Below are 26,192 nucleotides of genomic sequence, written 5' to 3'. Positions count from 1 at the left end.
AAAGGATATAACCGTTTTTTTAAGTTTTTTTGGACCAAAAACACAAACATTTTGATTTTGGATCTTCTTTGCAAGTTGAAAAACTTTTGGACCCTATCCAAAGGTTTTTAAACACCACAGGGACCAAATTTGTAGTTTTGTCTTGATATTGTATAATAAGCTTAATTATGTCTGAACTTGTCTTTTGCTCGTATTTGAAGTAGTATTACATGGCTTCAGCCAGAAGCTGATCGATGGCTATTTCAATCCCTGTTCCAGCTTTAGAAATTTTTCTGAAATATGTAATTTTCAAATAATCTTATTATTTAAGCATATTCAATAGCTTAGTATAACACCAGTAGACACTCACATATATTATTTCATGGAAAAAAAAATCAGTAAATTATGAAAGCAATAGTCTGACTCAAAAGTCAAACAGCTTTCGTTTAATGAATCCATACAATTTCCAACAAATTTGTGTAAATAAGAACTTGTTTATGGTTTTAAATTATGCAAAAACTGTTCCTTAACATATTATTCACATGACCATTTAATAATTCATATCAAAGTTCCCACCATTTTCATCAAGACTTTCTAACGAAGTCAACTCTGTTCACTAAGAACCATAATTAAATTAACTCCCAATGACTTGAATCCTTCATCCTATCTCATTGTAATTTGACTTATTCAACTCCCTTTTAAAAACCTTGTGATGTTTCCTTCTCTACCCAATAGCTTCATGAAGTCCTCGCTTGTGTTCCAATTGCTTCCTGGACATCAAATTCCAAATTGCAAGAAATGATTTAAATGTTAGGATCCGTAGCAACACAAATACAATAATGATGCAAAAAATAGGAAAAATAAGGGAATACAAGTTTTACTTGTGAAGTACAATTTGCAAATCTGTTTCATAGGATTTTTTAGTTATTTAATTCTTGATCAATTCTGACATAGTATAGGTTTTAACTCAAATATAAGACTCTAAATTCAACACAAACGATGAATAAGATACTCTATAAAAACCATGCTTAATTAAAACTATAACAGGGATACTTCTTTTATGCATAGTAGTACTAGTATTTTTTTTTAAAGTACAATTACTGAATTTTGCGAAGAGAATTAATTATAGTCATTGATTTGAAAATTCAAATCATCAATAGAAAACAAAGAAAGTACCTATTAGAATAGTTCTTTGTGAATCGGATTTTCCTAAGCCATGGGAGCATCTTAACCTCAAAAAGAGTCCTCATGGAGAGATGATAGACTCCAACATATAGAGAGACATACCAAACCATGTGGAACACTAAATAGAGACATACAAGGTCATGATGTGGGACACAAACACTAACACCAACAGACTCCTGGCTTGTGATATTCACAGATCTACGAAGCAGGTATCATTGTAGTATATGCTTTTTATCTCGGATGTAAAACCAGAAGATTGAAGAAGGTCTCTGGATCCTGAAATACTTAGGCCTTTCAACAAACAAATGTCATGTGGAAGACGACTTATGCCTGTACCTGCTACATTTAACCATTTTAAACATTTCGTCTTACAAATGCCGATTGGGATATCTTGTAGAAACTTACACTTCCCTAGGTCTAGCCACGTTAAATGTTCTAATTGGTCAAGATCCTCCGGTAATTTCTCAAGTAATTTACAATCATCAAGTCTGAGACACTCCAGATATTTCAACATACAAATGGTATCCGGAAGATGTTTGACGATCGAGGATGACAGATATAGGTCTACCAGACGTTCTAATTTGCCAAGATCCATTGGTAATGTCTTAAGGGAAGAACAACGAAAAAGAGCCAGTGTTCTCAGACGTTTCAACATACAGATGCTATCTGGAAGATGTTCGATCTTTGCATACGACAAATATAGCTTCTCTAAACATTCTAGCTGGCCAAGATCCTTGGGCAACTTCTCAAGAAAGGAACAAGCACGAAGCTCAAGACATACCAGATGTTTCAACATACAAATGCTATCTGGAAGATGTTTAATCTTTGCAGATGACAAAGTCAGACTTTTTAAACATTCTAGTTGGCCAAGATCCTCAGGTAACTTCTGAAGACTCCAACAATGTTTAAGTTGAAGAATTTCCAGATGTTTCAACGTACAAATGCTATCTGGAAGATGTTTCATATTTGTCCTAGAAAAACATAGCTCTTCTAGACTTTCTACCTGGTCAAGGTCCTTGGGAGCCTCTAGATAGCCTTTGAGTTTAAGATTTCTTAAACCCCGTAACCCACAATTGCTTCCTGAAAACATCTTAAGGTTTGTGCAAGTACACGGACCTTCAGAAATAAGCTTCTCAAGATTAGTAGTCACTGAGGGATCATCCATGTAAAAGCATTCAAACTGAAACTGTCGCAAAGTATTGTCCGGGTGAAGTGTACATCTTTCAAGGGACTTGGCAATCAGATGTGACTCAGCTGAAGGACCAATCTCAAGTGATTCATCCCTTCTACTAGAAGCAACATTCCTTTTGTCAAACAGAAAAGATGTATACCTCAAACAGCCACTTAAGTCCAAGTAGACAAGATTTTCTAGACATCCAATGGGAACATGAAGTTGTACCAGATTCTTACATTTTTTTAGATCTAACTTCTTCAGATTTGGAGTCAACCCAAGGTCAAGGGTTTTCAACTTTGAATGACTAATGTTGAGGGATGTGAGCTTTAGACATTTATCGGCCATGTGAAGGTCTTCCAAATCATAAGAATTGTTAAGATCTAAATCCTCCAGATTCGGAGTCCGCCCAATGTCCAGGGTCCTCAACTTTGAATTAGTGAGTGTCAGGGATCTGAGATTCAGACATTTACCAGGCATGTGAAGTTCTACCAAGGCACAGCAGTGTTTAAGATCTAACAACTCGAGATTCACACATGAATGAAGATCAATGGTCTTCAACTTAGAACCACTGAGGTTAATAGATATGAGCTTTAGACACCCATTTGGTAAGCCAAGTTCTACCAAAGCATTGCAGTATTTAAGATGTAAGAGCTCGAGGTTCACAGCTGGGTGAAGGTCGATTGTCTTCAACTTTGAATCACTGAGTTCGATGGACTTGAGCTTTCGACATCCATTGAGCGTGTGAAGTTGTACCAAGTCACGACATCCTCTTAGAGACAACACCTCGAGATTTGGACTAGACCCAAGATCAAGGGTCGTCAACTCTGAATAACTGAGGTCAAGAATCTTGAGCTTGTTAAGAACCTAACATAAACAAATGAACAAGATCAATATTGGTTTAATTACAAAGAAATGGATGTATAGCATTATAATGAATTATGTAAAACAATCAATCAACCATAATTCTACCTTTCTTTCTCCCCCTTCCCAAAGTTGTACTATTTTGCTTCGATCCATCTTAAGGGCAACAAGATTATTTGCTTGAAATGTTGCGGGTAAAGAACAGAAAGGGTATTTATACCAACTCAGATATCGTAAACTGTTTGGTAAATATTGGCTGACATTCGCACATTCATTTTCATCCAGAAAATCATCCCCACAGACATAAAGAAATCTAAGTTCTTTCATTTTTCTAATTCCTTTCATAACAATTTCCAAATTGATATCTTCTAAGCTGACTTGTATTATATATCTTGTTGCTTTAGAACCCTGTAATGCAAAAGCAGTCACCATGAAACTTGTAACATAAGAAATGCATAATAGGTTAGTTTCATAAAACTTACAAATAAACTTGACCTTACCAAGTCATTAGCCAATATATCTTTAATTTCATCATCAATCCACAATCGGCTGTGTTTCTGAGGCTTATCTGGGTGTAAACGACGAACAATATTTCTGCCCATTTCTACAATATGGTCATGCATCTCCACACACTTATAATCATTAATACTTATGAGACATTTTTGCTCAAGAACTCTTAAACCATTTGTTGCATGAAATCCACAACTTTCAAGAGCTTCGATTGCCAAGTCTTTCGACCACCCTTTCAGTAAGCATGCAATATTTAGGAATATTTCTTTGTAATCTTCCTCTAAACTGATGTAGCTTAATTCCAATTTCTGAAGAGTTTCCTTTAACGGAATTGTTTTTAATCTTTCTAATGCATCTATCCATTCACTCTTATTTTTACCACAAAGAAATGAACCCAAAACTTTTATCGTTAAGGGAAGACCAGCAGCATACCGTACAACTTGTTCCGACAGCTCTTCATACCCTTGAATTGGAATCTCTCCCCCAAATGCATGCCTACTGAAGAGCCCAATCGCTTCCTTGCTCGATAACAAATTGACATAAAGAGTCAACGTCACCCGGTGTACCACGAGCACCTGCTCATCTCTTGTTGTAATGATAATTCTACTTCCCGGTTTGAACCAATTAAGATCACCAGCTAATGCCTCAAGCTGGTCTATATGGTCCACATCATCTAGAACAAGAAGAGTCTTTTTATTACGCATCTTCTTCTTCATCATGATTTTCCCATCATGAACACTACTCACATTGATGCCTTGATCAAATAAGGCATCTTTAAGGACTTGATTTTGCAACGATTTCAAGCCAGACAAAGAAGTGTTTGAATTTTCCCTAACATTCTCAACGAAGCTTTTAGCTTCAAACTGAAAGGATATTTGATCAAAAACCGCTCTGGCCAAAGTTGTCTTCCCACCACCGCCCATTCCCTTGATACCGATTACACGAACATCATTGGTACCAATTTCTAAAGACGATACAACATCCTCTACCCTCGTCTCCATGCCTATTAGTTTTTCATCAGCGTTGGAATCAATGGAACGTAACTGTAGTGAAATTTCTTCAATAATTTTTTTGATGAATTTGGCTTCATGCCTATATATTAAAGAGGTTTCAGTTAGTTTGCTCAAAATCCCACGTGAACTATAATAAAATACAAAGTATATGAAATAATAACATAACCATACAACAACATGAGATGTCTTGGATGACCTTTTCAGACAAAGATTACTAACAAACAAAATGAAGGAATATTGCAGAGATATGATAATAGAGTAGTCATAACCACGCACATTGGAAATTAAACTAATAGATAAGCTCAAATAACTTTTTTTTTTCCTTAGGGTTGAATTATGTAAAAAAAAAAAAACCGAGATCTCTTTTGTGAAATTATTAGAAAATTGAAATTGGAAACTGAGTTGCAATTCCTAAGTGGTAAGTTTGGCTAAAATCGATAAGAAAAAAGAGGTTCCGGCAGGTCAAAATCGGGTCAAGGAGAACAACCCGGTCCAGGCTATATCGACCAAAATGGGATCTTGTGATAAAAATTAAAGAATAATTAAACAAAGATATGATGATCGATGAAGGAAGGAATTACCCATTTGCAGTGTTTTTTAACTCCCATCCAGCCAGATCTGCGGCTTCTTTTAGAACCTCTTTCCATTTCCCAGCAGCTTCATCAGTTTCATGTTTAGCAAAAGCTTTTCCGACTGCCCCGCTTTGATTCCGGACCTCTGTCGGTTCCACATCATAGAAGATGGGGTATGCAGTATGCTCAGTCGTCTTGTGACACTCCATTATCATCGCAAGCTCATCCAAGCACCAAGCTGAAGATGCATAGGTCTTGGAGAAAACAATGATATAGAATTTTGAGTCTTTAATGGAACTGATGAGCTCATCACTGATCCTTTTCCCTTTTCTAATTGCCTCGTCATCCTTGTAAGTATAAATGCCTTGCTGCTGAAGAGCATTATAAAGATGATCGATGAAATTGGTGCGTGTGTCTTCCCCTCTAAAACTCAAAAATACACCATATGTAAAGCTTTTCTGAATGGATGCAATTGAAGAAGAGGCCATTGATGGTTAATGCTTGAAGGATCTCCTATTTCGGATCTTTGTTGCCAAAAGTTTAAGTGAGATTTGGATGAGTTGACTAACCCTATCAAGAAGATGAATGTTTGGTAATGACAACGCGGAGTGATTGAAAAAGTGGTATTCTCGAGAAGGAACTAGGAAAGGCCATTTTTTTTTTGAATTTATACGGGGTTTTAAAAAAAAAAAGCACCATTCTCTTTAAAAAAAATCAATGAATATGTGTTTTTAATAAATTAGTAAAAAAAATATAATGAATATAATGATTTTTTTTAAGATAAATTAAATTAAAATTTTTATTATTAGCTATTTTATGAGTGGGAAATCAAATCCCCATTTCATATTGAATTGATTACCTATTTTATATAATAAACAAAGATGAGTGGGAAATCAAATCCCCATTTTATATGATTTTTATGAGAAAGGTTAGATTACGTTTGTAAATTTTCATGTTCGTAATAGATAATTATGGTAGGTGTTTGACAAAGATTTCGTTTATATATGTTGTTGGCTAAAGTTTTCTCAACGAATTTGAAGAAAAAATAAAAGTAGGGGTGTTATGGGTATTCCAATTTTTATTATGAACCCTATTCTAAATTTTGTTAAAATTATACTGATATAAATTCCAATAAATAATTATAAAGGGGTATATACGAAATTTTTCCAATATAAAAATATAAAACTTATATAATTAACTATAAAAATAAGATGTGATACTTTATGAGAATTCTGATATATCTTCATTTTCATAACTTTGACTTGGATTGTTATCCTAAACAAAACATATATAATTAACTATGCTTAAACAAAATATGGTAATATGTTGAGAGTAAAATATACCTCATCATTTGAATTTCTAAATGACCGAAAATTTTCTCTCCAACTCGTCATGAAGAAAGATTAAAAGAAATCGGTTATTTTCTTCTTGCTTTACCATCTAGAGAGCTCAGTACACAGTATAAAAATGAAAGTTTAAATATGTAAATATATCAATTCATTTCTATCATAATAGGTAGGTGTATGGGTTGTGCTAAGCACGATCCACAGGCATTTCTTAAAAAAACTTGTAAAAAAATGCTACACCAACATGCACATATAAAGCACATAAAACACAAACAAAATCCGGTATAAAACTTGGTATACCCAAAGATTCTTTAAAGTAATTTAAGCGATTATAATACCATAAGTAAGTAACTGGAAATCTAAATCCCAACTCTGTACTAATCCAAATTTACACTTAATGATATGAGTAAAAAAAAAAAAGCAATCTTGTTCTTAAGACAACCCAAACGATGATTACAACTTCCTACATAATCTTCTTGACGACATCGACAAGTTTCTTTTTTAGAGTTGATGGAATTTAGATCTTTAGAGGCTTTTCAACATATGAATTCTCTTGTTTTCCATTGTCTGCCATAAATATAGGATTATTAATACGATATATTTAAACACACATTTATAAGAGAATCACTCTCTTCTTCCCTTTTGCCCTTGTAGCAACACACAGATAGAAATCGAGTTACGGGTAAATTTTCAAAAATTGTAAAAAATTTAAATAGTTGAGTTCAAAAAATATAACAGTGCTCTTCACATTCTATTTTTCCACCTTCACATGTTGAAGGCCCAAAAAAATTTAATTGTCTTTACTTATTCATAGCACATAAAACTACATGGTTAATATCAAAATGCAATTTAACTTGACATTTTAAGTTAATATAAGATCCATTATCTAAAAAATATGTGGTAGAAGCCATCCTACAATAATAGAATGTTTCATTTTATGATCAAATTCATTTTAAATACTATTAATAATACAATGTTATATAAAATTAAACTAACCATTTCCTATTTAAGCAAAAATTGAGCACACTGAGCACACTAAATTGTTGGCTCATAAGTATTCTCATGGAACACTACATGCCCAACCTTGCGGCAGTATAATACTGCATACCCAATGTCCCTTTCCATCTCAATCTGAACCCACCTTGTTAGACATATGTTTAGATAGTCTATTGATAGTGTTTATATTAGAGGGTATCTAAATGTAACTATCTAGCCTATATATAGGATTGTAATCTACGCTTCAAATATACAATCAATTACCCTTTACATGGTTTAACTTGGTATATGAGCCAAGTAAACCCTACCTTACAACTCTAAACCCTAACCGCAGAGAAGCCTCTTACGGCTTCATTTGGTGCTCAACTCCAATCATCAGTGATTAACTCAAACTCACATGGCTACCATTACTACCTTCTCTACTGCAGAAAAGACATCACATAACTCCCATAAATTTGCTTTCACTCTCTCTCCCACCAACTATGGGTACTGGGAAGCAATGCTTGAACCCTTTCTCAGCACCAACAATTTACTTGGTTATGTAGATGGCACGATACCCTTTCCAGCACAGAAAGTGGGAACTGGAGACGCAATCACGGATAACCCTAGTTACCCCTGGTGGATAGCCAATGATGCACATGTCCAGATGATTATCATATCCACCATCTCTGGAGCTTTGTTTCAACACGTCCAAGGAGCAACCTCTAAAGAACTGTGGCTAGCCCTTGAACGGGCATACTCACCAAATACTGCCTCTCATGAATAGACACTAAAAACCCAGCTTCTTAAAATTGCCATGAAAGGCGATGAATCTCCACAGGGCTATCTAAGCAGGGCTTAAGAATATGCCACAGCCCTTGCCAACATCGGTGAACCAATGAAGGATAAAGATCTTGTTATGCTCGTAATATCGAGACTTCGGGAAGATTACAATGGTTTGAAGTCGACTCTCTTAGCTCGTCACCCACCAATCAGCTTCAACGAATTACATGGTCTTCTAAGTGATCATGATTACATGATCAACAAACCCATTACAACTACCGTCACTGCATCACCATAGGTGTTTGCTACTTCTACTAGAAATGTCATTCAAAGTCTTCAAAAATTGGCATCTCAGTTAGGCTTTCAACTGAATCCTATTGCCTCCCAAAAACCTTCTCCACAAGCTTTCTATGCCTCGTGACTACCCAACAACAATCGAGGTAGTCGTCGTGGCAACACCCGCAACAATAATTCTCGCAATCAATCTCAAAATCAAAATCGGGGGCGTGATAATAATGGAAACAGTGGTTCTGGTTCTAGACAATTTGCATGGGCTTCTACTCAAAATACAGTTTATGGTCATTGTAATCGTTGTGGTATCGGTCATCTACCCTCTCACTATCCAAATCAGCAAAATTCTGCCCCAACACGACAACCTTCTCAAGCCAATTTTGCTGCATTTTCTTATCACAACTCAAATTTAGGTGCAACCTGGTTTCCCAATACTGGTGCTAACACCCACACTACACGTTGATTTGTCCAACCTTGATTTTTTAGAGACTTATCATGGCTCTAACTCTCTCCATGTTGGTGATGGTAAACCTCTTCCTATTTTTCACATTGGTTCTACCAAAATTTACTCTCCTCACAAAACCTTCACTCTTTCTAATATTCTTCATGTTCCGACAATTAAAAATAATCTCATGTCTGTTCAACAATTATGTCATGAAAATAATGTTTTCTTTGAATTTCATTCTTCTTTTTTTGTTGTGAAGGACGAAACAACTCACAATACTCTTCTCACGGGTCCAAGTGATAATGGTCTCTATTCCATACGCCTTCCTCAACTCAAGTCTATTTCTAAGATTGCTTTCACTACCACCAAAGCTTCTTCAACCATTTGGCATCAACGTCTTGGTCATCCACATCAATGTGTTTTTAGTTCTATTATTTCTAGTTGTTCTTTAGCAGTTTCTACAAAACAATGTTCTTCATTATGTTCATCTTGTCAATTGGGAAAATCTTCCAAATTATCATTATCTTGTTCCAACTTTCAAAGTAATAATATTTTAGATTTGATATATTGTGATGTTTGGGGACCTGCACCTGTTTTATCTTCTGATGGTTATTGCTTCTTTATGTTATGTGTTGGTCATCATACTCGTTATATGTGGTTTTATCCGTTAGCTCAAAAATCCGATGTTTATTCCACCTTCAAAAACTTTGTCACGTTAGTTGAAAGATAGTTTAATTCCAAGCTCAAAATTGTTCAAACTGATTGGGGGGGGGGGGGGGGGGGGTTCGCAATCTATCTCTTTTTTTCACCTCTCTTGGAATTACCCATCGACGTTCATGTCCATACACTAGTGAGCAAAATGGCATTGTTGATCGTAGGGATGAGCATATGGACTGGGGAACCGGCCGGAACCGGTACCGGAACCGGAACCGGCACCGGAACCGGAACCCGATGGAACCGGTCGGGCCGGGACCGGGACATTATTTTTGTGGATTTTTGGAACCAGGAACCGGAACCGATATAACCGGAACCGGCAAAAACCGGAACCGTATGATGCTATTTTTCAAGGATCGGTTCCAACATTTGAAGACACGACAAGAACCGGTAGGAACCGGGAACCGGTGGAATCGGAACCGGTAGAACCGCCGGGCCGGTTCAGTTCTTAATTTTGGCCGAAGCCGGTTCCCGGTTCTGGTCCGGTTCGGGCCGGTTCCGACCGGTTCGGTTCTTTTGCTCATCCCTAGTTGATCGTCATCATCGTCACGTTGTTGGAACTAGTCTAGCCCTTCTTGCACAAGCAAACCTTCTACAACGTTTTTGGCATTTTGCCTTTGTAACTTCTGTCTATCTCATTAATTGTCTACCATCATGTATCTCTTCAAATAAGTCGCCTTTTCAACATGTTTTCAATAGAAAACCCGATTACTCATTCCTTCGGGTTTTCGGTTGTCAATGCTTCCCACACCTCCAACCATATAACCAACACAAAATGGATTTTTGCTCCACTTCGTGTGCCTTCATGGGATATAGTCCTCTTCATCACGGGTATCGATGCTTTGACCTGTCACGGACCGTATTTACATCGTTCGTCATGTCCGCTTCAATGAAGAAGTCTTTCCTTTTCATTCTCCTTCACCATCACCATCCAACACCAATACATCACCCATTTATGTCTCCACTTTTCCCACTCATGTTGCAAGCACACCAAAGCTCTATCCTGAAGCACCCACTACTAATGAAAACGACACTCCTACACCTACATCTCCTACCTCACCACCTCCTCCTCCCCCTCCACCACCACCATCCTCACCCCCATCCCTACCCCCACCCCCACGCCCTCGGCCTTCTAACCTTCACCAAAATCCCAAGTGCAAAACCCATTATAGCCCCTCTACATACACTGCCACTGTACCTTCCTCCCCTCTTACCAAACCCACTTCGTTTTCTATTGCCAACAAGTTTCCAGAATGGCATAAAACGATGCTTGATGAATTCCAGGTGTTGGATTAATGTCTAAGTCTATAACTATAATTGGTAAGACTTGACTCGACCCGACATGGTCCATTTGGGTTGCATGGCATCATGCACTTGGATAGACTATAATGAGAGAAATAAGACACTTATGGTTATTAATATATTATAAGTTCTAGTATATTAATAATAAGAATAATAAGATTATTTAATTAGTATTGATCAAGAATTAATCTAGGATTAATTAAGTGATCAAAAGAAGACTAATTAAATATATGGGTTGATTGTACAAATCATCCATACTTGTATAGTGGGCTAATGCTCCATGAATTATCTAGTTGGGCCAAACCCATATGATGCTCCATGGATGCTCCATGGTGTATTTGAACCCATGGATCCAAGGAAATGGAAAGTCATGACAATTAGGGTTTACCCTAATTGTAACACTATATAAAGATCTTATTCTTGACAAAATCGATCACTAGTATCATTCTAGAGAGGGCTAACCGATTTCATGAAGTGTAGAATTCTCTCAAGTTATTCCAAGTGTATTTGGTGTTGTGTGAACCATTTGAGGTGTCACACTTGGGGCACTAGGCACTCAAGCTTCATGAAGACTTTCTACATCAAAGATGTATGTATTCTATCTTGTTATATTCATTGTTTTGTATGCTAGATTAGGATAATACCTTGGATGTTCATATTTGCATGTATAATAGAGAAAACATAGATCCAAGGTATTTAGGGTTGCATGTACACTTAGGAGTGTTAGAATGCTCATAACTCAACAATGGTATCAGAGTCACGGGTTGTTTTCTGTTATATTGATGCAAATATTTTATTTTCAAAGTTGAAAAAAAAAAGAAAAAAAACATGAAGTTTGTCAAATTTTAAGATAATTGCTTGTTCTTGTGAAAAATTAGTTATTTGTAAAATTTGAATAAATTTGCTATATGAGTTGAATTAGGTCAAATTTAGTAAAAGATAAAATGATATGATTATTTTATTAGTGTTAAAAGTTTGATCTAAAGAGTTTTATTTTTTGAAACCTCTATAAGTTATGGATATGAAAAGGTTTTAAAAAATTGGTTCAAAGTTTGTATGGAGTTACAAAATTTGGTGTTAATGTTTTAAAAAATTCCATAACTTAAGAATAAGTTATGGATCACCAAAAGTTTTTGTGTTACCTTGTTTTATGAGTGAATTTAGATTAATGAAAAAATATGTGATAGTTGTTTTAATCCAAATTAATCTAAAAGAAGTTCATAAAATGTGTTTATGTAACTTAAAAGTCACATTTATGAATCTTAAAACTCATAAAAGTTGCCATAGGTTACAAAATGAAGAGTCTTTTTCCTCATTAAATTGTTTTATGACTCCATAACTTGTCCTTAAGTTATGGAGGTTTAAGAGTCTATTCATTAAATAATTAATAAAAAAATGTAACCTTAATTAGTTCCTTAAGTTATAAAATAAAGAAAAGGAACATTCTTTTATTAGTTTAAAGTCTTCCATAACTTGAGGACAAGTTATGGAACTTGAAGAGTTTTTGGATTAAAACTACTTTAAACACATAAGTTATGGAATTAATTAGTTTTGAATAATTTCAAAACTTTCCCTCAAGTTTTGGAATTTGAAAAGTGTTCACTTATGAATACTTTAATTCCAAGTTAGCCCTTTAGAATTTTAAAAGTTAAAATTCAACCCTTATACTTTATAATATTATAAGTTAATAATATTTATATATATGTATAAGAGTAAAGTCAGTCTTACCGTTAGTAGGTCTCATTCACGAAGCCGGTCTATAAGGGGGGTATAAGGTTACTGCCTATAAAATGGCAGTTTAATGGGTGTCCACTCTCACCCACCGCTTCCTTGACCAGTGGAGGGTCGTTAGCCGAACAGGTTTGACAGGACTATAATTATCCCTTCATTAAAAATATTAATGATAAATACTAAGTAACTAAAGTCTTAATAATACCCAATCTTAGTTACTTAGGAAAATGTGAATAAGGTGCTAATCCATGAAATTACACTTTGCACTTTGTTTAAGTCGGTTAGTGGAGCGTGTGTGGTTAACCGGCACACTAACTCGTATTTAACAAGGTAGACAAAGGGTAACTTAATGTTTATCATAGTATCGATGGAGCGTGTGTGGTTAACCGACAGATCGATTGAGGGGTAAACACTTAAGGGTACCAAGTAATTTGCATGGTTACTTCACACCTTGTTTTGTGATCCTCGGCATCCCAGTCACAAAACCTGAAGGGCACACTCGAGATTGAAACATGCCATTGAACATTTCAATGAATCTCAAAGATCTAGGAGTTTCAAAACCAATTAAAACCTAATTATTATTTCGTTTTTCATGGTGGAAATTGGTGAATTGTCATTCACCTACCTTCAAATATTTTATAGCTTGGATTACGGCATCCCTCTTCTAAGTTGTAAAATAGTTTGTTGGGTCCTAGCCTTAATATTTCAGATTGGGTGTCATATTAAGGACTTTAGATCAACTATCTTGAATATCTCCCAAAACATGTCTGGTTTAGACATTTATGATCTTCACAATCTGTTGAAACAAGCTTTCCTAAATGAAGATGATGTCCCTTGGAAATCATACTTCTTTCACCTCCTCAAATTATTCTCCCTAACCCATAAGTTCAAAGTCACTCAAGCCCTATTGGCAAGGCAAGGTCTAGGTGTGATCACATCTTGGAGATGTAGTCATATATTGACAAGCCGGGAGAGAAGGGTGTCAAAGTCTTGAGAAAGTTGGTGGTTCAACTACTTTCTAAGTCACATAGTGAGTTCTTTTGGAACACCTATGAAACAGACTATGACAAGACCCTTAATGATCTTATCTATTTGCTAAGATCAACTTCTTAAAACTTTATGGACATTGACAATGATGACATTGGATATCTAGTAAAGCTCTCTCTTCCCACTGGAAAGGGATCGGCCATAGTCAACTCGGTTGACCAAATGGTAAAGAGAAAAACTAAGTCTGTGATAGTCCCGTGTACCATTATCAAAGGGTCCATATGTTTATATTGCCAAAGGAACGGTCATTAGTTGCGAAGCTGCCAAATTTACCTAAGGATGTTAAAGTCAATAAGTTTGACTCTACTTCAGGTAAAGTCTACTATCTAACTCTACTAAGTTTCTATTATGAGATTCTTGATACATGATGTGACTGGGTCACATGGTGATGTTTTAAGAATCAAAGAAAAGTGAAGAAACTTAAAGAAATAATATGCTGAATCTGATCGCATAGATGGATTTCTATCGCGTAGTTTGAAGATCGGATTCTTGAGCTACTTCTTAGGAGTTATCAGATATTGCTTAGGAATAGATAACAACAAGTTTTCATATGGATTGTAAGGATAAGTTTTTCCGCATAGTTTTAAAATAAAAGAAAATTTTTGATTTTATTTATTTTAAAATATCCTTACAATGGCATTTGAGGAAAAATTGTTGCTTATATGATTCCATTAATAGCAAGAGTGGAAACATGAAATTGATTCCTTCATTTGTGGTAATGTCTAAATTTACCAAATAAGGAAAGATTCTCATCACCCAAGTCTTAATTGGACCGAAACTTGGAATCATGCAAGTTGTATAGCATGATGAATGAGAACTTTCAAGTATTGGAAAATTAAGACTAATTACTTGTTCACATTGATGTGTGAGTCAAGTAAAGGACTAAGGGATCGAGTACACATTCTTGTGCACTGGTCAAGTCCACCATAAAAAAAATCAATAAGGTTATTCGTCATAATTTACTAAAGTTCAGTAAATATGGTTATACTTACAAGCTTAAGTGTAACTCTGAGATATTGGAAAAGGTTCCAATGTATGGCAGAGCGAATAAGAAGAATCAAATTAGGCAGAAGGATAAAAGTTTCTCAAATATGAAAAGATGGGAGAGTACTTTAGTATCAGTTTTGTGATCATTTTAATGATTAAGAAACCATATCAAAATTAGTTCTCTAAGGAAAGAAGAGGAACTTGAATTGTTGAAGTGGTTAAATCAAGAAGATGAGTCATACTTCGTTCCAATACAAGTCTTAGAGTTATACTCCAAGATTGTAATTTGAGTGACATGTCTTAGAGAAGGTTTAAAAACACTTGTCAAATGTAAGAGTAAAGGTTTCCTACTCTTGTACATTTGAAATTGGTAAGTTGTGATGTTTTAGATAAAACAAAGACCAACTAAGGCCAATTGTGTGAAGTGTTTGTCTTGATTATAATCCGCACTATCTCTTGGATGTTTGACAAGGGATTCTTATAGGTCAAGAGGACAGTGGGAGTCTTAAAGGTCTTGAAAGTCTCAAGAACTAATCAAGAATAAAACCTGAAGTTCTTCACTAGCACACGACTTGAGGTTTATAACCTATCATGTTGACATATTCTGTGCCCATTCCAGTTAAAGTTGGCTTTGCATATGAGCTCTTAGAGTTCTCAATTGGTTGCGTAACAACTTAGAAGCAATGGCATGCTCTTGAGCTGCCAGGTGGCAAGAAATCAAGATTGAGTTTAGTCCATATGAGTTTGGATTTGTCATTATCCTTGTCTTGTGACTATGGTTTTGACAATTCAAATGGATAAGAACACATACACCAGTAAATCTAAGTGTCATAAGGTTTCTCTCCGATTCATGAAAATGATGGTGAGGAAACTCTTTCACTAAGTAGATTTTAGCTAGATAGCAATTGTAATATTTGCATTCTCAAAGTCGTTAGTGGAGCGTGTGTGGTTTATCGGCACACTAACCTGGACTTGTAAGAAGTGGCAAAGGTCTAAACAATCGAGACTATGATTACGGCATCCCTTTTCATAGTTCTCAAAATTGTTCAGACACACAAGTGTGCTATCTAAGGCAAGGTGTATGTTTTTGATAAAGTTTTATCAAAACAATCTAGTATCAGAAATCTGATCTGTGGTAAGAAAGTCAGTTGATTTCTGAGTACATGTCAAAGCTAGTGGGAGCATAAGTGTTATGCTCATAATCATCATGTTAGTGAGAGCATGATAATTATGATAAAGATTTCAAGTTAGCAATGTTAATTATAGAAAACAAAGTTTCAATTGGGAAAGAGTTGTTTTGCTATAATTAAGGGAGAGAAAATTATACTTCATCTCAAATCTAAAAGCTTAGATTGAGGTTTTAATCGTATTTAGTCAAGGATATATATATATATATATATATATATATATATATATATAACATGGTTTCATTTTATATATATATATATATATATATATATATATATATATATATATATATATGAATTTCATGTTGGAATGGCTCAACATAAGGATATGGGTCCATATCTCAGTCCGGGGCAGGACTGATTTGATTTGTTCAATTAGTCAGTCGTCATAAATCGGAAATCGGGAAACAACAAATGGACAGAGAGAATGATTATAATCCATGTCTCAGTCCATATGATATCTAGAATGGAGGAATATATGATCCCTTATCTAATGGACAAGTCATTGACAAAGATCAGAGTTCATCTACAAGGTCAAAGTTCGACAGAAGCTTTTGAGAGCTACGATTGCCGGTCGGTTCTTGAAGTCATACGTAAAAATAGTTTTAGACTTATCCAAGTGGGAGACTATTGGATTAATGTCTAAGTCCATAACTATAATTTGTAAGACTTGACCCGACCCGGCATGGTCCATTTGGGTTGCATGGCATCATGCACTTGGATAGACTATAATGAGAGAAATAAGACACTTATGGTTATTAATATATTATAAGTTCTAGTATATTAATAATAAGAATAATAAGATTATTTAATTAGTATTGATCAAGAATTAATCTAGGATTAATTAAGTGATCAAAAGAAGACTAATTAAATATATGGGTTGATTGTACAAATCATCCATACTTGTATATGTTGGATAAGGTGTCTAAGTCCATAACTATTTCTGGTATGTACTTGACCCGACCTGGCATGGTCCATTTGGGTTGCATGGCATCATGCAATTGGATAGACTAAATGAGAGAAATAACACTTGGAGATTATTAATATATTATAAGTTCTAATATATTAATAATATTATTTGATTAGTTTGATCAAGAATTAATTTAGAATTAATTATGTGATCAAAAGATAACTAATTAAATATATGGGTTAATTATGTAAATCATCCATATCTTGTATAGTGGACTAAAAGGCTCCATGGACTATCAAGTTGGGTTCCACCCATAGGATGCTCCATGGATGCTCCATGGGAGTTACAAACCCATGGGTCATGGAAATGAAGAGTCATGACACATTAGGGTTTAACCCTAGATGTGTCAACACTATATAAGTAACATGTACTCCACCTAAAATTGGCTACACTAAGGTGACACTTAGAAACAAGAGGGCTTGGCCGATTTTGAGAAGTGTGTGTTCTCTCATAAGTTCTTCCAAAAGCATTTGGTGTTGTGTGAAGCATTTGAGGCATCACACTTGGGGTGCTAGGCTCACAAGGTTTCAAGGAACACAAACAACAACAAGGTAAGTTATTCTATCTATACTTTAAGGAAAAAGTGTTCCCCATGTATGCTAGATAGGAATATAACCTTGGAATTCAACTTAGCATGATAATTAGACAAACATAGATCCAAGGTTATTAGGGTTTCATGTACACTTAGGAAGTGTTAGAATGCTCAAAACCCATCAGTGGTATCAGAGCCTAGGCTTGTTTGCTCTTATTTGTGCTTAAAAGTTGAAAGAAATCGGAAATCTTGCTGTCTGCGAATGGACTCGTCGAGTCTATAGGGGGGACTCGTCGAGTTCATGTGCATCTTCAACCAACTCGGCGAGTAAAGTTCATGCACTCGACGAGTAGGGTCGATTGACTGCAGAATTTCGATTTAGTTGCTGGAAATGAATTATAAACATTACCCTAAACGTTTTTGGTACTTGAAAAACTTGTTTTAGATGGTGTAATGCCTTTGATAATTCATTTACAACAACTAGTTATCAAAATTACAAAGTTTTAAGTGTAATTTTTGATATATGAATGTGTTCATATTCATGTTCTTGTTCTTATGATGTTTTAGATGATCATAGGAATTATTTGTAACCTATGTGGTAGTTTAATTCTTGATCATAATGTGTTTTAATGGAGTCCATAACTTGTCCTCAAGTTATGGAAAACCAAGAGTCACACTTGAATTAAAAACCATTAAAACAAACACAAGAGTTATAAAAATGAAGAGTCTTCATTTTATTACTCTATTAAACTCATAAGTTACAAGAAATGAAAAGTTTTGAAAGTTACAAAACTTGCCCTCAAGTTTTGGAACAAGTAAAGTTAAGTTAAAACTTTAAGTTTCAACCCCTAGAATTTTAAAAGTTAAAATTCAACCCTTATACTTATATTATGATGATTTAATAATTATATATATGTATAAGAATAAAGTCGTCTTACCGCTAGTACGCCTCATTCACGAAGCCGGTCTATAAGGTGGGTATAAGGTTGTTGCCTATAAAATGGTGACTTAATGGGTGTCTACTCTCACCCACCGCTTGCTTAACTGGTGGAGGGTCGTTAGCCGAACGGGTAAGACAAGGACTTATAAACTCTCATTCAAAGTATGATGAATATTATAAAGTAACTAAATGTTTTATTAAATTCCCAATCTTAGTTACTTTAGGAAAATGTGAATAAGGTGCTAATCCACGAAATTACACTTTACACTTTGCCTAAGTCGTTGGTGGAGCGTGTGTGGTTAACCGGCACACTAACTTGGACTTAACAAGGTAGGTAAAGGGTGACTTAAGGTTTATTATAGTATCGGTGGAGCGTGTGTGGTTTACTGGCACATCGATTGAGTGATAAACTTTAAGGGTACCAAGTGATTTGCATGGTTACTTCACACCTCGTTTTGTGATCCTCAGTATCCCAGTCACAAAACTTGGAGGGCACTCTCGAGATTGAAACATGCCTTTGAAAAGTTCATTGAATCTCAAAGAATCTAGGAATTTCTAAGAACCAATTATAAAACCTAATGTTTCGGTTTTCGTGGTGGAAATTGGTGAATCGTCATTCACCTACCTTTCAAATATGGTATAGCTTAGATTACGGCATACCTCTTCTAAGTTATATCATATTGTGATTGGATCCTAGCCTTAATATTACATTTGGGTGTTTTATTAAGGACTCTCTTAAATCTATACTAAGCTTGTTCTCCTCTTTCAGATGTCTTCAAATAATGCTTCTGGCTCGAATCCTAATGGCTCCTTTACTCTTATGAGTATGTGTGGGAAAGTCACCTTTGATGGATCCAACTTCAATGAATGGATCAGAAACATCAGGATGATTACCCGCTACGAGGACAAAGAATATGTCCTTGACAAGGAGCTTAAGGAGATTGATGAGACCACTGCAACTCCTCAGGAGATCGCTGACTTTCAGGCACATGAAAGGGATGCTACGAAAGTAGCATGCATCATGATGGCCACAATGACAACAGAACTCCAAAAATCTTATGAAGATTTCTACCCTTATGAAATGCACCAAGATTTGATGGAAAGATACCATCAAAGTGCACGACAAGAGAGGTACGAAATCATCTGCTCCATGATAACAACCATGATGAAGGACGGAGATTCCGTCACGAGCCACATGCAGAAAATGCAAAGATATGTGGATCGATTGCTGAAACTTAATGTGGACCTCCCTGAGGAGCTTGCATTAGATATAATTTTGCGCTCCTTACCATTGTGCTATGATCAATTCCGCATGACATATCACATGAATAAGGAAGAGGTCACACTCAGCAAACTTCAGGGACTTCTCAAGACTGCAGAAACAGGTCTTAAGGGGAAGTCGGTTGCTATCACTCCTACTTCAAACTCAACTCCGGTTTTGGCAATCGGGAAAAGTCGAGGGAGGAATAGAAAGAGATCTTCAAAGGGTACCAAGGCTCGGACCCTTGATGGCTCATCTTCAAGTGGAACCAAGAAAGGTTTCATTACTCCTTCTTCTGACCCAAAAGAGGCTGAATGCTTCTATTGCCACGAAAAAGCTCATTGGAAGCGAAACTGCCCAAAGTACCAGCAGGATGTGAAGGATGGGAAAGTTAAACCCAACCATGCAGGTATTTACACTATCATTTCTAATAACTCACCCCATTCGAAATCTTGGGTCCTTGATACCGGTTGTGGTATTCACATTTGTTGTGACTTGCAGGGACTAAGAAGAAGTGAGAATGTGGAGCAAGGAAGAATAAACTTGATCATGGGGAACAGGAAAGCGTCACCTGTCACCAAGATAGGAGTTTATACTTTATCGCTAAGTAGTGGGTTTAGTTTAGATTTGAATAAGTGTTGTTACTCGCCAGGAATGACAAGAAATATTATTTCCTTTCATGCATTGTACAAACAAGGTTTCACCTTTTCATTTGATAATGAAGTTGGTTCGATTAATGCTTTCTTTAATAATGTTCTTTATTTTAAAGCATTACCTTGTGATGGTGTGTATGAAGCTGTATCTGTTGTAGATAATTCAGGAAATAATGTTTTGTGTATTGATTCTAATAATAATAATAACCTGGATAAAGCATCATTATGGCATTGTCGTCTTGGACATATAAGCAAGAAGCGCATAGGCCAACTCCAAAAGGATGGAGTCTTGGAGTCGTTTAACCTAAAGTCAAATGATAGTTGTGAATCATGTTTACTTGGAAAAATGACAAAGTCACCCTTCATAGGCTCGTGTGAAAGAGGTGAAGGTTTGTTGGACCTTATACACACGGATGTGTGTGGACCATTCAAACATGCTACAAGGGATGCTAATCGTTATTATTTGACTTTTACTGATGATTACAATAGATATGGATATGTCTACTTAATCAAGCATAAGTCAGAGACTTTCGAGAAGTTTAAGGAATTTAAACAGGAAGTCGAGAATCAATTGGGCAGGAACATTAAGATGCTTCGATCCGATCGAGGTGGTGAGTATCTTAGTTCAGAGTTCTTCGACTATCTAAGGGAATGTGGGATTGTCTCACAATTGACACCTCCCAGGACACCGCAGTTGAATGGTGTGGCTGAGAGGCGTAATCGAACCTTGTTAGACGTGGTTCGTTCCATGATGAGTCGAGCTTCGCTACCAATCTCATTCTGGGGGTATGCCTTAGAGACTGCCGCCCATATCCTTAATCTAGTCCCTACAAAGAAAGTTGCCAAAACTCCTCACGAGATGTGGACTGGTAAAGTACCTAAACTAGACCACATCAAGACTTGGGGTTGTGAGGCTTTCGTGAGACGCGAGACTCATGATAAGCTCGAACCCCGAAGCGAGAGGTGTATTTTCATCGGCTACCCACAACAATCCTTTGGTTACCTCTTCTATAGACCTAGTGACAATGTGGTCTTTGTAGCAAGAAGAGGAGTCTTTCGAGAAAGAGAGTTTATAAGCCAAGGAGACAGTGGGAGGCAAATTGATCTTGAAGAAATTCAAGAGTCAAGTGGTGAAGGAACTTCAAACTCTAGCCCTCAACTTGAGGAGGAAACTCCTGTTGAGCCAATTGACGAATCTGTACCTCTGAGGCGTTCCACGAGAGTTAGGAGTGCACCTGAGCATTACTATGCATTCCATATTACTGTAGAAGGTGAGACACTTATTAGTGATGGGACACTAGTAAGTCAAGATGACCCTAACAGCTACGAGGAAGCCATGGCAGGCCCCGAGTCTGCTAAATGGAAAGAGGCTATGGATAGCGAGATTCAATCCATGTATGACAATCAAGTTTGGAACTTGGTTGAGAATGTACCAGGTCGAAAGACTGTAGGGTGCAAATGGGTCTTCAAGAAGAAGACCGACATGGATGGTAAAGCACACACTTATAAGGCTAGACTGGTTGCAAAGGGCTTCTCTCAAATTCCTGGAGTGGATTATGATGAGACATTTTCTCCGGTAGCCAAGATTAAGTCTATTCGGGTTCTGTTAGCCATAGCCGCATTTCATGACTATGAAATTTGGCAAATGGATGTCAAAACCGCTTTCCTTAATGGAAAGTTGGCTGAAGATGTTTACATGAGTCAGCCAGAGGGTTTTGTCAGCAATGAGTACCCCAATAGAGTGTGTAAGCTTGAGAAATCCATTTATGGGTTAAAGCAAGCACCTCGCAGATGGAATCTTTGCTTTGATGAAAAGGTCAAGGAATTTGGCTTTTCTAGGAGTGAAGATGAATCTTGTGTGTATGTCAAGGCTAGTGGGAGTATAGTTAGCTTCTTGGTATTGTATATGGATGACATACTACTCATAGGAAACGACATTCCAACCCTGCAGGAAGTAAAGTCCTGGCTTGGAAAGTGTTTCGCTATGAAGGACCTCGGTGAAGCTGCCTATATTTTAGGGATAAGGATCTTGAGAGATCGGAGTAAAAGACTAATTGGACTTAGTCAGAGTACCTACTTGGATAAGGTGCTGAAAAGATTCAACATGCAAGAATCCAAGAAAGGAGAGTTGCCCATCCAGAGTAACGCCAAACTGAGTAAGACACAAAGCCCTAGCACTGAGGCTGAGATAGCACAAATGAGTCGAGTACCTTATGCTTCGGGTGTAGGATCGATCATGTATGCTATGACGTGTACTCGACCTGATGTAGCCTTTGCCTTGAGCATGGTTAGCAGGTTTCAGGGGAACCCTGGCAAGGCACACTGGACTGCGGTAAAGAATATTCTCAAGTACCTACGAAGGACTAAGGACTGGGTCCTTACCCTCGGTGGGAGTGATGACTTGAGAGTTGTAGGGTATAGTGATGCTAGCTTTCAGACTGATAGGGATAACTTCCGCTCTCAGTCGGGCTGGGTCTTTACCCTAAATGGAGGAGCAATTTCTTGGAAGAGTTCCAAGCAAGAGACAGTGGCAGATTCTACTTGTGAATCAGAGTATATTGCAGCTAGTGAAGCGGCAAAGGAGGCGTTATGGCTGAGAAACTTCATTGGAGATCTTGGAGTTGTACCAGCTATTAAAGAGCCAATGGAAATTTTCTGTGATAGTGAAAGTGCTGTTGCCTTAGCCAAGGAACCAAGGGATCACGGGAGATCCAGACACATCGACAGAAAATACCATTTCATCAGACATCGGATCGAAGAGGGACTCCTCGTGGCAAAGAAGGTATCATCAGATGAGAATCCGGCAGATCCCCTCACGAAGGGACTGACTCGGGTTAAGCATCTCCAGCATGCTCGGAGCATAGGGCTGAAGGATGATATTAGATTTAGTAGTTAGATAACCTCGAAATTTGTAAAGTGTAATTGACATTTGATGATGAATAAAAAGTGTTTTATTTATGAGTAAAGTGTTGCTATCACTTGTCGATCGTTTACTATATTTCTTTTGCATGTTTTGACTTCCAGAATAATTTTTGTTTGGTATAACATATTATTCAAACCTCCACAGTCGGTCATATGTCGGAAGTAGGTATGAATCAAGACTGTCATGTTTGGTTGTAGAGGTCTTGGACAAGGCTACAACAATCATGAGTGCTCATAAGTTCTGAGCATTGGACTCAACCCACGCTCACTGGAATCACTTCATGGAATTCTATCTCGAGTGATCGTGAGACGGTAATATCATATAAGTCTTCAAACCTAGAGATATGATTTAGTACTTACAAGTTGGTTATGCATTGATTGTACGAAAAATGCATTGGTAACTCGATGTTATAAATCGCGCACTTGTGTGTAATTCAATGAGTAGTAGAACAAACATATGAGTCGAAGTTTATCTGTTCCTTCTTGGATTAGAAGCTGATATCTGGGCCCCTCGATGATTTTGTTTTGACCTATGTACCGGGCCCGGTCAGAACTAAATTGATGTGTTCAATGAAGTTCTTTGTCAAACAAATCGGAAATCGGGAAACAAATTGTTGGACAATAAGTAAGACATTGTTCCGTGTATTTGTCCGACTGAGATCTAGAACAGAGGATTATATGATCACTTATCTTAAATGGCGTACCATCATCTTCTCAGTTTCGAGAAACCTTGTAAAGAGCTACGATTGCCGATCGGTTCCTGAAGTCATACTTGCAGTAATAGTTATTAGACTTATCCAAGTGGGAGACTGTTGGATAAGGTGTCTAAGTCCATAACTATTTCTGGTATGTACTTGACCCGACCCGGCATGGTCCATTTGGGTTGCATGGCATCATGCAATTGGATAGACTAAATGAGAGAAATAACACTTGGAGATTATTAATATATTATAAGTTCTAATATATTAATAATATTATTTGATTAGTTTGATCAAGAATTAATTTAGAATTAATTATGTGATCAAAAGATAACTAATTAAATATATGGGTTAATTATGTAAATCATCCATATCTTGTATAGTGGGCTAAAAGGCTCCATGGACTATCAAGTTGGGTTCCACCCATAGGATGCTCCATGGATGCTCCATGGGAGTTACAAACCTATGGGTCATGGAAATGAAGAGTCATGACACATTAGGGTTTAACCCTTGATGTGTCAACACTATATAAGTAACATGTACTCCACCTAAAATTGGCTACACTAAGGTGACACTTAGAAACAAGAGGGCTTGGCCGATTTTGAGAAGTGTGTGTTCTCTCATAAGTTCTTCCAAGAGCATTTGGTGTTGTGTGAAGCATTTGAGGCATCACACTTGGGGTGCTAGGCTCACAAGGTTTCAAGGAACACAAACAACAACAAGGTAAGTTATTCTATCTATACTTTAAGGAAATAGTGTTCCCCATGTATGCTAGATAGGAATATAACCTTGGAATTCAACTTAGCATGATAATTAGACAAACATAGATCCAAGGTTATTAGGGTTGCATGTACACTTAGGAAGTGTTAGAATGCTCAAAACCCATCAGTATAGTGGGCTAATGCTCCATGGATTATCTAGTTGGGCCAAACCCATATGATGCTCCATGGTGTATTTGAACCCATGGATCCAAGGAAATAGAAATTCATGACAATTAGGGTTTACCCGAATTGTAACACTATATAAAGATCTTATTCTTGACAAAATCGATCACTAGTATCATTCTAGAGAGGGCTAACCGATTTCATGAAGTGTAGAATTCTCTTAAGTTATTCCAAGTGTATTTGGTGTTGTGTGAACCATTTGAGGTGTCACACTTGGGGCACTAGGCACTCAAGCTTCATGAAGACTTTCTACATCAAATAGGTATGTATTCTATCTTGTTATATTCATTGTTTTGTATGCTAGATTAGGATAATACCTTGGATTTTCATATTTGCATGTATAATAGAGAAAACGTAGATCCAAGGTATTTAGGGTTGCATGTACACTTAGGAGTGTTAGAATGCTCATAACCCAACACCAGACACTTCAAAAAATGGAACTCGATCGCTTGTTCCTCCCATGCACAACTTAATTGAATGAAAATGGGTGTACAAATTAAAGAAAGATTCATAGGGAAAAGTTTCTCGCTAAAAAGCACGGCTTGTCGCTAAGGGGTTCAAATAACAACCGGGCGTTGACTACCACGTGACTTTTATTCCGGTAGTCAAAGCCTCTATTATTTGAGTGATTCTTTCCCTAGTCGTGACCAACAAATGGCCCTTGCGACAGTTGGATGTCCAAAACGCATTCTTGCACGGTGATCTCAATGAAACAGTTTATATCCGACAGCCACCAGGTTTTGTTGATCCTAGAAAGCCCGATCATGTACGCCTTCTTCACAAATCTCTTTATAGACTCAATCAAGCCCCACAAGCATGGTTCACTCAATTATCGACAACTCTTCATCGTCTTGTATTTTTGGGATCCAAAACAAATCCCTCTCTCTTCATTCTCAAAGCAGGACATGTTATTGCTTATGTTCTTGTTTACGTGGATGATATTATTGTCACAGGTAATGACACTATGGCTATCAATCAGATCATTCATCAATTGGGATCTACCTTTGCCATTAAAGATCTTGGAAAACTTTATTACTTCTTGGGTATTGAAGTTGTTCCCCATGGCCATAACATTCTTTTGTCCCAATGCAAGTATATTTTGGACATACTTCAACGCTCCGGTCTAACAGATTGTAATCCGGTATCATCTCCCATGAGCACTACTCAAAT

The 26,192-nt window shown here is 36.7% G+C and overlaps 1 protein-coding gene across 1 annotated transcript; it reads right to left on the bottom strand.

Annotated features, from left to right (window-relative positions):
* Positions 1-352: 352 nt before the first annotated feature.
* LOC145014268 (TMV resistance protein N-like) lies at positions 353-5,920 on the bottom strand. The gene is made up of 5 exons (XM_078972650.1): positions 5,304-5,920; positions 3,700-4,801; positions 3,308-3,607; positions 1,156-3,202; positions 353-749 (listed from the first exon to the last, which is right to left on the bottom strand). Exons 1-4 carry the CDS (start codon positions 5,780-5,782, stop codon positions 1,355-1,357), a joined length of 3,729 nt encoding a protein of 1,242 aa, XP_078828776.1. The 5' UTR covers positions 5,783-5,920; the 3' UTR covers positions 353-749; positions 1,156-1,354.
* Positions 5,921-26,192: the final 20,272 nt, after the last annotated feature.

The sequence above is a fragment of the Lactuca saligna genome, chromosome 9 (assembly GCF_052625555.1).
Source record: "Lactuca saligna cultivar CGN05327 chromosome 9, ASM5262555v1, whole genome shotgun sequence".
NCBI lineage: Eukaryota > Viridiplantae > Streptophyta > Magnoliopsida > Asterales > Asteraceae > Lactuca > Lactuca saligna.
The sequence above is the reverse complement of the archived record's forward strand: the minus strand, read 5'-3'. Positions and strand labels throughout refer to the sequence as shown.